The sequence below is a fragment of the Dendroctonus ponderosae genome, unplaced genomic scaffold (genome assembly GCF_020466585.1).
Source record: "Dendroctonus ponderosae isolate FM_Combo_2020 unplaced genomic scaffold, Dpon_F_20191213v2 Dpon_F_20191213_4, whole genome shotgun sequence".
Lineage (NCBI taxonomy): Eukaryota > Metazoa > Arthropoda > Insecta > Coleoptera > Curculionidae > Dendroctonus > Dendroctonus ponderosae.
In genome coordinates this window covers 11638030-11650009 of record NW_026018611.1, presented here as the reverse complement: position 1 = coordinate 11650009, position 11980 = coordinate 11638030, and the positions used below count along the sequence as shown (strand labels likewise).

Sequence of the window (11980 nt, the reverse complement as noted above, 5' to 3'; positions counted from 1 at the left end):
CTTATATAGTTTCCTCCAGGTAACCCAGAAGGTTCTCGAAATCTCCAGTCCAGGTGCGAAATTTCCCGCTTGTCAGTGTCATATTTGACAGTAAATGGGTTCGATGATCCATGAATTTCGATCCCCCATTCCAAACGTGAGTACCCCAGGCCATTTTCGTTACAATATACACAAGCGACATCCCCAGACCTGCCAATACGACCCTGGCACTCTTTGCAGATGATACGGCCCTTCTGACATCCTCATGTCGCAAGGACTGCATCAGGCAACAGCTCCAGCTTGCAATTGACGAACTACATATCAGTGGTTCATCAAGTGGAAGCTGAAGATAAATGCAGAGAAGAGTCAGGCCATACTTATTGGCAGGAAGCAGGACAGTGTCGATGGCAACATCACGATAGAGGGACAAAACATCGAATGGGAAAGAGATGCTAAATATTTGGGTGTTGTTTTAGATAAACAGCTGACCTGGAAGAAGCACTTAAAAACAGCCATCGACAAGGTTAGGGCAACAACTGCCAAGCTGTACCCACTCCTCAATCGAAGAAGCCAGATGAGTATCAAGAACAAGCTACTCCTCATCAAGACCATAATCAGGCCGACACTGGTGTATGCCTCCACTTTGTGGGGATATGCGGCCGAGTGTCACTTGAATAGATTTCAGGCCACAGAAAACAAACTTCTGCGAATGCCCATAGATGCGCCCTGGTTTGTTAGAAACTTCCAAATCTACAGGGACCTGGAGTGGGAGCCACTAAGAGAGTTTCTTACAAGGAAAGTGGCTGAAGACTTCGAGAAAGCTGGAAGGCACTCCAACGAAGAGCTACGAAATCTGGTAAATTACACATCTGAAGATCTGGGACCCAAGAAAAAAAGGCCCAGACACCAACTAGCCCAATAGGGCAACAGGTAGCAAACGGCGTAAGCTGTAAGTGTGGTTATGTAGAGTTAGTAGTAATCACAGATCACAGCGGTACTCTGTAATCTGTGGTAGCAATTAGCATGCACATAGAAGTAAGGTATAAATTAATAAGATGCCCATGCTAGCAAGCAGCTAGCATGGAGAGAATGCGATGCTATGGTATACGGATGCCGGAGCTGACAAATTCTTAGAGAGGACTACAAGTTTTAAAGGATAACTCCCGAAAACTCGTAGTACAAAAAAGGGGGTTTTTTAGTTGGTAAGAATCCAACACTACCCAGGGTTCGGAACACTGGATGTCTTCGCGAAGATTTTTATTCCGGTTGTTGCCCATACCCCTGCTCTACAGCTTTTGCTGTTAATCTTCTTCGTGCATAATCAGTGCAGTTTCGTCAGCGTATAAGTAAAATTATTCTGTTTCTGAAAAGTTTCAAGACCAAGCAGCTTAGGCTAATCTGTATTCTTCTTTACAGCAAACACACGCTAACAGGACAGTAAAGAAAAGCAATTCAAAGGCCATCTCATGTCAACCAACCAGAAAAACAGTATCTCCCACAAAAAAGTTTATTTCTCAGGGAAACTCGCCAAAGATGCCAACTGCATCAGTCAGCCGTTCAAAGACCGAAAAGGAAAATGTTTCTCCCCACTTCTCGGAGCAGCCATTGCAATATTCTGTCTCTAATTTTTCAAAAACGTATGAATGTTTCATACTAAAGGGTCAGTAGTACACGGATTACCTCCATTGGAAAGTCCAATTCCAGATTTACGAAGAGGAACATTTACAATTCGCCCTCCGTTGATTGATTGATTGATCCCCCCGAAAGATAAGTTCGGATTATTATTTAAGTACCGAAGAAAATATTTTAGAAACTAAACATACATTTGTCATAAATTCGCCTACTGAACTATGGGATAATCTGGAGTCACCGTTATTGCAAAAAGTGCATATCAAAGCGTCGTCGCCTAGCTTAAAACAATTATTAATAAGTGCAAATGCTGGTAATTATGAAAGAAGATCAAACAGAGATAGCTGTGATAGTTTGTTCGCGCTAGTTGATAAGAGTATCCTGGTCGTTGAGCTGACCAGGGAAGGAGCATTAAATGATATTTTCTTGAAAAATTCAAGTGACTTTGCAGCAAATTTGTTTGCACATGCCATTGGCCCTTTAAGTAAGTCTGTTCTGAATGTAGAAAGTAATTGCCTAACAAGCAATGTTGGTGCAGAGACATATGTAGTCAACAATTCTAGCTCGGATACATTTTTGAAAACTGACCGCAGCGGAGGAACTTATGTGAAAAACGAGTCAGTTAATATACTGGATGTTTCTCCATGTGCTCCTGAAACATATCTAGTATTTCCAAATAATGTTTCCTCTAAACGTTTAGACTTTTCTGCGCCGAATATAGATCCTACATTTGGGCCCAATATGTCTGCGATCCCTGAAGAATCCAACATAGCATATCTTAGGACTAACAAGTTTACACATTGGCGAAAAACGCAAAAGTTCAATAACTGGAGACATGCCAAGCAAAAGAGAGCGATTGCAAATGTCATCTACTTCCGCTTTTCGGGTTTCCAAAAGGACGTTTGGACTAAACTTGAGAGAGAATTTTCTAGTTCTAGTGGCGAAAGTCGCAATAATCGTATTGCGTGTATATCGGAAACAACAAACCATACTGTGATTACCAAGAATCCTTTCCTGTATGCAAATATAATAGATCCATTCATGACGTATTCAATTTACAGCAATGAGAATTGGTTTAACCAACAAGAGAAGAACTTTGAAAAGTGGTTGAACACTCTTTTAACTCTCACGAAGGAGTTAGATGCTAAAAGTGAAATTGATATTGCAAAAGTTTGGCAAGCATGCACCACCGAATCTGTACCTTTAGCTCCTTCCAAAGAAAAAATGTCTGTAGAATACCATACAAACAAGAAATTTCATCAGTTGAGAAATCAAACTCAAAACATGATCAGCTCCAAGGAAGTGAGCAATGTCTTGCAAAAAATATGTCTGGTCGTTGAGACGCGAAAATTGTCAATTCGCAGTGACTTGGACATTCACTTGAATCTAAAGTTAAAGTCTAACATAATCCATTTGCTGTTGGGATACAACCCTTTATGGTTGAGAATCGGTTTAGAGACGATTTATAACGAAGTGATTCCATTAAGCTCAAATTCTCACTCACAAGGTTTGGCTAATTTCCTCTTAGAAATGTTTTCGAAGGATCCCCATTTGTTGAAAAAACATGTACGCTCCAAGGTACTCATCAGAAGTAAAAAAATCGATCTTAAAAATATTTTTTATACTGGTGTACTTTCTTCTTTTTGAATATTCAGATCAGAAATGACCTTACTCCCAGACTTCGGGTACCCGCCATTTCTCGTCTTCAGAAAATTCACAATATGCAGTTAGTGTTTACATCTCTGAAAGAAACTCGATATGATATAATGTATGATATAATTCCTAAGGATATTGTCGACGGCCACCGGAACAAGACCCTGTCATTTTTGTAGCAAATAATATACGAGTTTGAAGCCCCTCTCATGGTGAAAAGTGCAACAACAGTTCAGACTTGGTTTAGGAGCTTACCAGTGCAGCTAAAACGACGTAAGTTACAGAAAATATACCAATGCAAAGAAACTGCCCCAAAACAAATTCAGTCCTGGTATATAGGCGACAGAAAAAAAATCAGCTTGTATGTATGTATTATATTTTTTCATTATTCAATTTACGAAAAAGCGTTATTATTCATAAAAAGTTCTGCTTGGTCCGAAACCTGAAACGCAACCATCAGAATTTTTTTCCGTGGTATACCAGGTATATCGGAAAACATTAATTTTGCTCAAGAATGAACTTTTATTTTTGACGATAGCTCAAATTGTTATTAAGAAAAGTTTATTGATACAAGAGTACATTCAGGTATTTAATTGCACTTATCTACGATGAACATCAAGTTTTGTGTTTTACCATTATTTTGAAGGCTCTGACCATATCGCAAACCTTTTTATTAATAATTTGACGAAAAAGGTTACTTTTCATAAAAAGTCCTGCATAAAAGATATTCTAACTTTTGGGGAAAAAGTACTCGTCCTAGCGACAATTTTGCATGTGGAGTTATGCTTTATTGATACTTTAAACACGATCACGATTTAGCAGCAAATAGCAACGGATAATTTCACTTTCGTGCATAAATAAGTGGTTTTGGGAAAGCGAAATTGAAACGTTTGTTGAAGTGTTTTTTGGGGCTTAATGTATTGACCATCCCGGATTTTTTCGTTGAAACGGTTGAAATATAAAATGTCCTTTAAGGTAAAACAAGAAAAAGCTAAAAGCTCGGTGGGACTCGAACGACACGTTCACCAATAATTTTATTCAAATTGTTTAAAAAGCTCTTAAGAAAATATTAATTTTCATACACTTTTGTTCGCACCCCGTATCTGAAAAACGTAGCCCATAAAACATAGCCCATACCGCAAGTCCAATCATATGAACTTTTGTCACTTCAATTCTGAAACACCCTGTATATCTAGAGCAGAGGTTCCCAAACTTCCAGTTATACAAGTACTTGTATAATACTTATACTTTTACTTTAGTTATACTGTATACTTATACTTTATACTTCTATAAAGCCAGTGTACCCAAACCATTCTAGTTTAGAGATATAACCAAATACGTTTAGAACATCCTTATACAGTTATCGATATCGTTCTGAAGATTTGACCATGCTTGTTTTGACATGTAATTGACAGAAAATGTAAATAACTGAAGGTGTGGTTAGAAAACTGTGGCAATATTAACAATTGATTGGATGACTGTTGTTGGAAATGTGTTGCATTAAATGCAAAAACGTATTATCTGATGTAAGAATTTGCGATAAATACCCGCAGATATAATGTCGGAGCACTACAAATCGCTAATATCTGATGAGTAAGTATTGTCTGCGAAATTGATGAAACTGTAGGAACTGCTACAATTTAAAAATGCTGCAGAACAAAACCAATTGCCGTAAATATTATAGAAATTACCCGTTACAGTTTCTCTAACCCCGAGTAAGAGAAACTTCGAGTTAATCTTTAGAGTTCAAGTAATATTAGGACCCAGTTTGTGATCTAGAAAATCTATCATTTGCTGAAATTAAGTGATAAACTAGAAATTCTACTGGTAAGCATTCTCCTTAAAGATATTATACATTAAAAGATTACAATTTAATTTGAAAGGAAAATAGAGGTACTAAGGGAACAGGTCTCATCATTCACTTTTTTTGGGTACACTTTTCAAGCAATATGAACGGCTAAACTAATTGTTTTCACAAATTTATATGCAGACATTTAATTTTTAACAGCAACAGAAATTGTTCTTGTTTGGGGTTATTAGACAAAAGGATAAGACGAACTAAAGCAATGTAGACTACCTATGTATTGATTAAATGAATGAATACCTATGAATTGAATTAATTCTGTATGTTCTTATTTGAATTAAAATGCAACAAAGGGCAATATAAGTGTGTTTCATATTCTAGTGATGTTATTAAGGAATTGATCAAGGACAGCGAAAGACGACAAGGGAAACTGATTATACCCCGGCTAAAACCAAATTTAAATTTCTTCCAACGAACTGTGAACAGTTTAGTTTCAACTAACAACAGGTTTGTTCTTACTCAAATCTATCAAAATATTACTGAACAATTTCAATATATATTTTAATATTTTATTAACTCCCCTCTTTCTCTCTAATTGACTCAGATCACTGACATTAATATACAGGGTGATTCAGTTTCTTTAATCGCGACATAACTCACAAAAATAAGAAAAAAGTTCACATATGCAAATGCAGGAAATGCTTCGTTTTCGTGATACATGATGCTGAAATTTGAACTTTTATTGAGTTTTTCGTGCCAACTTTACGCTCCGGTGTCTTGCCAGAATTTTGTCGTTTGAGGCGTTGTAAATTTATGTTAAATTTTGATGAAAATATTTAAAAAAACTACACTTACAACACACTCTCTGGCAAAACCAAAATTTTCTAGTGATGTTTTTCGAGTTCTTTTAGATCTTTTATATTTTCTATTAAACATTGAATATCCCTGTATAATCAAAAAGATAATTAAGATTTGAACGATAATAAAATCAAATAGTTTATTTGGACTTCTATTGTTTTGCATCTGTGTATTTTAATCACAACGTTTCGAGCGTCATTTATATAACCCAAACAAAATCGAGAGCTATAAGTATGCAGATGGGGACTTTAACGTACATTTTTTCACCTAAACTAATCATTTCATAAAAATTATTAAAATAAAACACTAACATTTTCTCATTCACAAAATGACGTAATATTTCATTGAATGGTTTATAGCGATGCTTCTACAGCTATTGCTTTGTCTTCAACATTTGAAAACTTTATAATTTATAACAATTTATTCTATCATATAATATTGTATAGATGATATATTTTCAATCTAGAAAATGCATTAAGACTCGACTAAAAAAAGTTTGTCTTTAATTGATTCATATGAAAAAAGTTTCAAAATTGCCAAACTACTTCCTAGTTACTTTATCATGCAATAAATTAACGGGTTGCCCCGAATGTACGTGTCTCTCGAATCACGGTATTAATTGTAATTGATTCGGAAGATGACTAGTTTTGTTAGAAACAAGTTCAATAATTCATTAAGGTCGGCTGAGGCTTCTTTGCATTCTAATTATAAAATAAACAGATATTCTTATATATGTTTATCTACCTTGATTTTGTAGGTTTTGGCTGTAAATTAGTTTCTAACTAATTGTATCAGAAAAGTATATGATTCTTCAAACTTGCTCAACGTTTCCATTTCTTAAATTTACTGAGGTCGAGGTGTGTTATGCATTGGTAAAACTAAGCGAGGTGTCTATCAAAATTTAATAAATTAAAATCGCTGGTACACAACAACACGACAGGAAGTCACACATGCTTAAATCTCCTCGCCCCAAGTAGCATTAAGATTCTCACCAGTAGAAAATAAAACGTTGTGTTTAAAAGACATCTTTCTAAGACAATGAAAGTCGGCACGATCAAACATTTTTTCAAAAACTTCTAAAATGTGAATATCACTTTGTATTCCATGCTACGTAATTGAAGAAATTGCTCAACAAAAGTTATTTCCCTTTTTAGAATCGATAAAGGAGTAGATACATTTAGGAGTGACTATTTGAAAGATGAAAAAACACGCAAATATAGGGTTCCTGTTTATAAATCATCATCAAATAAAATGCCCCTAGTTGATTACGCGTTTGAACGACGACTCGTTTTAGAAACGAAAGATAAATGTATCAGGCCGAAAGGCAATAAGAGATCCCAAAAAGAATCAACGAAACGAAAATGGGAACCGCACAAGTTAAGTTTTGGATCAGAAGTGGAAGATGCAGCTAGTACAGATCAATCCCAAGTGCAATCTTATAAGAAAACTCTTCAGATATTGGACGGTATTTCTACCGATACTGATTTAGATGACTTGGAAATTGTCAACATGAAAGAGCCTTCTTCTATGAGGAAGTCAGGCAAGTCTGCCACAAGAAATGCAAAAAATAAATCAAGTTGTGTAATTGTCCTATCTAGTGATGAAAACGAGAGCAGCGCTCATCAGAATCATAAAAATCAAAAGAAGTGGAAGAGAAAAATCTCAAAAAAGCACAAAAATAAATCTGATACATCTACAGATGATGATTGTTAAATCCGGAATCTATGCGGTTTTACCAGGTATAATTAAAATGTAAATACTAAAATAAATTATTTTGAATTATAACAAGTTCATCAATTCATTCTTCCCGAGATGGCCCTAAATTAATGTTATTATTTTAACAAAAAAGATATTGCTAATATAGCCAGCACAATCGGGTTATCAGTTGGTCACTTTAGTGGAACAGACCTGCATTCAGGATTAAAACAAACATTTATAATTTTAATATGTTTTTAATGCTCCCAATTAAACATAACTATGAGTAAACCTTCGTTATTGGAAAAGTTATTTTGAGTCTGAATATTTTTGCCGGTATACTATTTTCATACAATCATTTAGGTTGTCTATATCTTTGCATGATTCGATTTTTAAACCCTGGACGCTTTCAATGCACCTTCTAGCATCGACGAAAACGTCGGCCTTTAACCGTGACACCATTGGAAGGGCTTCGAAGTGCTCGGAATGTAAGGTCCCATCAAGAATCAACCCTGATTCTTCGCCGACGCATTTAACAAAACATCTTGAACTTTCTGGTAAACTATCTCCGGTAGCTAAATTGTGCAAATCTTTTATTCTGGCTCCAGTAGATATCAGGCATTTTGGAACTGTTAGAAAACCCTAAAATTGAATACGCGGTGACAATCCACTAAAGAATACCTCATATTATTTTATTCCAATTGATCTGAACTGCATACCTTATTTTTATGCATAAAAAGCAATTTACTTACGTTTGATATTGGTAGATAAAGTGTCAGGGCAACTATAAATGAAAAATTCATTTCGCCGGGAACATAAATAAACTCAATCGTTTTAAAGTCTCCAGAAAAGTGATAAAATACACCTTGAACAATAATTGGCTATTGAAACTGATCTATAACTATTTCATTATACTTCATGTTGCATGAATGTATTGTTTGGTAGGGATATTGATATTTTACGTGTGAATGTTTTGTTTAAATTATCGAATAATACCACAACTGACTTTTTAAGTCACGAACCTTTAATTTGAGGATTAGAACACTTATTTTTTATTTCTCAGCGAAAAAAAAACTATTTATTCATACATTAATTTCGTCATTTAGAATGTAGGAGGGAAATAAAAGGTATTTTTATTTCGTCAACTGTTTAATTGGATCAAACTCTGGTTGTCTAATGACAAACTGCATGGGGAGGTTCAATAAAATGAATTTCATATTTGTGTCGTAAGCTATTCTTATATACAACTCAATGAACGTAATAAATTATTTAATGATTACCGATAACATAATTATTATATTTTGCGATAATTGAATATTATTTGAAAATCATACGTTGCGTTTATCGATCGACTTCACCAAATACGATATCTAAGGTTCCTATAATGGCCACAATGTCGGCCAACATATGGTTTTTACCAACTTTGTCCAACGCTGCTAAATGCGCAAATCCCGGAGCCTTAATTTTGCACCTGGAACAAACAAATTTAGTCTTCAAAGTGCTTGCGATTTTCTATTATCTCTGACTATTTCAGTATTAGGTTTAAACTTCAGACCGAGCCACATATAAACTGTTTGTACATACCTATATGGTTTAGAGGTTCCATCAGATACCAAGTAAACTCCAAATTCACCTTTAGGAGCTTCTACAGCAGTGTAGGTGCTTCCAGGTGGGACTTGGTAACCTTGGGTGAACAGCTTGAAGTGGTGAATTAATGCCTCCATAGATGTCTGCGAAAGAGTTAGTAACAAATAACATCTACTAATGGCCGAATAGATTACCTTCATTTCCCCTCGACTTGGTGGTGAAACCTTCGCATCGTCGGTCTTTATTTCACCAGGTGGCATCTGATTCAGGCATTGATGAATGATTCTTAGCGACTGACGCATTTCCTCCAAACGGCAAAGATACCGATCGTAGCAATCACCTTTGGTTCCAATAGGGATGTCGAATTCTACCTTATCATAAGCATCATATGGCTGCGTTTTACGCAAATCCCACTTGATGCCAGATCCCCTTAGCATCACTCCACTAAAAAATTACCACAACTTTTTTTTACAAACAATGTGTCTTGCATACCTGAAGCCATAATTTAACGCATCTTCAGCAGTCACGATGCCAATATCTTCGGTTCTTTGCACCCATAATCTATTGGAAGTTAGTAGGTCTTCTACCTCATCTAACCGTTCATTGAACTTCGAAGCAAATTCAAAAATATCGTCCATTAGCCCCAACGGCATATCCTGAAAAAAATTCGAAATTCTACTGGAAACATGTCGGTGCAAATTTGATTTCAAAACTGTATATTTCTCTTAGTGCTTAATAATTGTTTATTCTAGTTTTGGAAAAAATGAAATTTCTCTATAAAAATATACCAGCGTGACTTAAAATTGAACTAATTTCTTTTAAATGATTCTGAAGCTTACTACGGAAAAGTTAAGCAACCGTTTGTAGTTTACTTCTTTAATACATTAGCTCTTGGAGATGCACATTCAACAGTTTGTAACAGTTTTAAATTGATCTCTTGAAGACTTAAAATGTTTTGAAACAATTTCCAACATTGATAAAGTTTACCGTCGTTGTGGAGACTCAATCGATCATATCGTGATCTCTTGCAATAAATAAAATTGTTTGTGAACAGTAAACACAATGAAAATTGTGGAAGAAGGAAGTTTAATAGAAACAAGCACTAACCCAGACATGCAAAACCATTTAAACGTTTCGCCTAGATTGTCTTTGATCTCGAACTTTCGAAGTAACCCCGTATCATAAATTGTTGAAGACGGGTTACATCTCTACCGTTCTATTTTTTTATAACTTTTTCCCGAGAAAACGTTCTTTTGACATCAAGCCGTAATATGAAGGGCAAACATTCTTATAAGCAATAGGTTTATGTAATGTTAATAAAAAAAAACGTAATTTTCACGTGCAATGTAAATCAATGTTGTGGAATTTATGATAATCAGTTAATTGCAGTTGTTTGGGAGAATTATTTTTTAAACCATTTTTCTGTACCCCCTAGGATAATCTCCAGTAGAATGAATGAATGAGAATGTGTAATCACCTTCCATATTAATTTCCATAATTAAGTTAACATTTTTTTTTCGCTGTATTTTAACTTACCAGCGCTACACCGCCAGGACGAACATATGCAGCGTGCATGCGGGCTCCTGATACACGTTCATAGAACTCCATCATTTTTTCACGCTCTTCAAAAAGCCAAAAGAATGGGGTAAGCGCACCAATGTCCAAAGCGTGCGTACATATTCCCATGATGTGATTTAGGATTCTTGTGAGTTCGGCAAATAAAACTAAAAATTCAATTGATAAGTAATGACACGATGTAAAAGTAATTTAAGAACTGAAGGAATATCCTGTCTATTTGCGCCGATAAAAACCGCAAATATATTACCTCTGATATATTTAGCACGAATTGGAACATCAATGTTAAGAAGTTTCTCAACAGCCAAACTGAAACACTGTTCATTGCACATCATGGACACGTAGTCCAATCGGTCAAAGTAGGGCAAAGCCTGAGTATAGGTTTTATATTCAATTAACTTTTCAGTTCCACGGTGCAACAATCCGATATGGGGATCAGATCTTCTAACAATCTGGAAACTCAGACACATCAGCAAAATTCAAATATTATTCAGATGCAGTACAGTTATTAATATCTATAGGTCATAAGTGTGAAAACCTCAGTAGCAAAATATTCTGTAAGTCGGTGATGATACCAAGGTTTATTTACTTTTAACCCAATTGAGTTTTTTTTATTGTATTAGTTTATAATATTCAATCAGTGATAAATTTTGAGCGCTCACACGATTAATAAAAAAATGTTAAACAAATATAATATCAGATATAGAGCCAAGGGTCTTAAGAACTGTAAGATTATATGAAATGCTGAAATAATTGGATTTAAAGGAAAAGTAAAGTAAAAATCAACTTAAGTTAAATGTATAATAGGTATTGCTGATATATTTTGAATAGCGCGAGACATTACGGCAGCTATACTTATCTTCAACGAATTTGGGGCTATTTACAGATGTAAATTGAGTGAGGAAAAACATTTAAAATCTAGCTCATTATTGATTTTAATGTTCAAAGTATCCTTATGTTAGTTGGCTACTCCTTCACCTTATGTTAGCAAGAATGGTATTTATACAGACATTTTCTGTGTGTATACAAACAGGAAGCTTTTTATTAATTGAAGTAAACTTTGGATCTGAAGATTTTGAAGTACAGAGCATTACAAATAAAGTATGTTTAGGATTAAACATACAAAACAATATAAAGCTATCCGATTCCTTTAAAAAATGCCCCAAAAAATAATATTTGTTTTAAGCAGCATATTAGCCC

At 35.0% G+C, this 11980-nt stretch overlaps 5 protein-coding genes across 6 annotated transcripts in view; 2 read left to right on the top strand and 3 right to left on the bottom strand.

The window, feature by feature from the left end:
• LOC109542118 (putative metabolite transport protein HI_1104) overlaps positions 1-11980 on the bottom strand; it is a 40628-nt gene that overhangs the window by 9909 nt on the left and 18739 nt on the right. The gene's annotated exons all lie outside the window — the stretch shown is intronic.
• LOC125504164 (probable sphingolipid transporter spinster homolog 3) overlaps positions 1-11980 on the top strand; it is an 82891-nt gene that overhangs the window by 60329 nt on the left and 10582 nt on the right. The gene's annotated exons all lie outside the window — the stretch shown is intronic.
• LOC125504285 lies at positions 4680-7708 on the top strand. Of its 2 annotated transcripts, XM_048666046.1 has the most exons (4): positions 4681-4854; positions 5447-5572; positions 7078-7463; positions 7522-7708. In XM_048666046.1, the coding sequence occupies exons 1-4, from the start codon at positions 4820-4822 to the stop codon at positions 7677-7679; spliced, it is 705 nt and encodes a 234-aa protein (XP_048522003.1). In that variant the 5' UTR covers positions 4681-4819; the 3' UTR covers positions 7680-7708. The 2 variants fall into 2 exon arrangements, with proteins under 2 accessions (XP_048522002.1, XP_048522003.1); XM_048666045.1 differs by having other exon boundaries at positions 4680-4854; positions 7078-7708.
• On the bottom strand, positions 7856-8552 carry LOC125504287. Its single transcript, XM_048666049.1, has 2 exons — positions 8371-8552; positions 7856-8260 (listed from the first exon to the last, which is right to left on the bottom strand). Exons 1-2 carry the CDS (start codon positions 8419-8421, stop codon positions 7928-7930), a joined length of 384 nt encoding a protein of 127 aa, XP_048522006.1. The 5' UTR covers positions 8422-8552; the 3' UTR covers positions 7856-7927.
• Positions 8749-11259, bottom strand: LOC125504286 (NADH dehydrogenase [ubiquinone] iron-sulfur protein 2, mitochondrial-like; the record flags this gene model as incomplete). Its single annotated transcript, XM_048666048.1, has 6 exons — positions 8749-9089; positions 9203-9348; positions 9400-9649; positions 9698-9861; positions 10742-10929; positions 11031-11259. Coding segments are annotated over 6 exons (1107 nt in total), but the record flags the coding sequence as incomplete, so codon positions are not given.

Bases quoted from the DNA above. Each gene is read 5' to 3' on its own strand.
- LOC125504287 (XM_048666049.1), bottom strand. From the start codon at position 8,421: ATGAATTTTTCATTTATAGTTGCCCTGACACTTTATCTACCAATATCA. The intron at 8,261-8,370 runs GTAAGTAAATTG...ATTCAATTTTAG, and splicing joins TTTATCTACCAATATCAAAC to GGTTTTCTAACAGTTCCAAA.
- LOC125504285 (XM_048666045.1), top strand. From the start codon at position 4,820: ATGTCGGAGCACTACAAATCGCTAATATCTGATGA. The intron at 4,855-5,446 runs GTAAGTATTGTC...TTCATATTCTAG, and splicing joins AAATCGCTAATATCTGATGA to TGATGTTATTAAGGAATTGA. The intron at 5,573-7,077 runs GTTTGTTCTTAC...TTCCCTTTTTAG, and splicing joins TTAGTTTCAACTAACAACAG to AATCGATAAAGGAGTAGATA.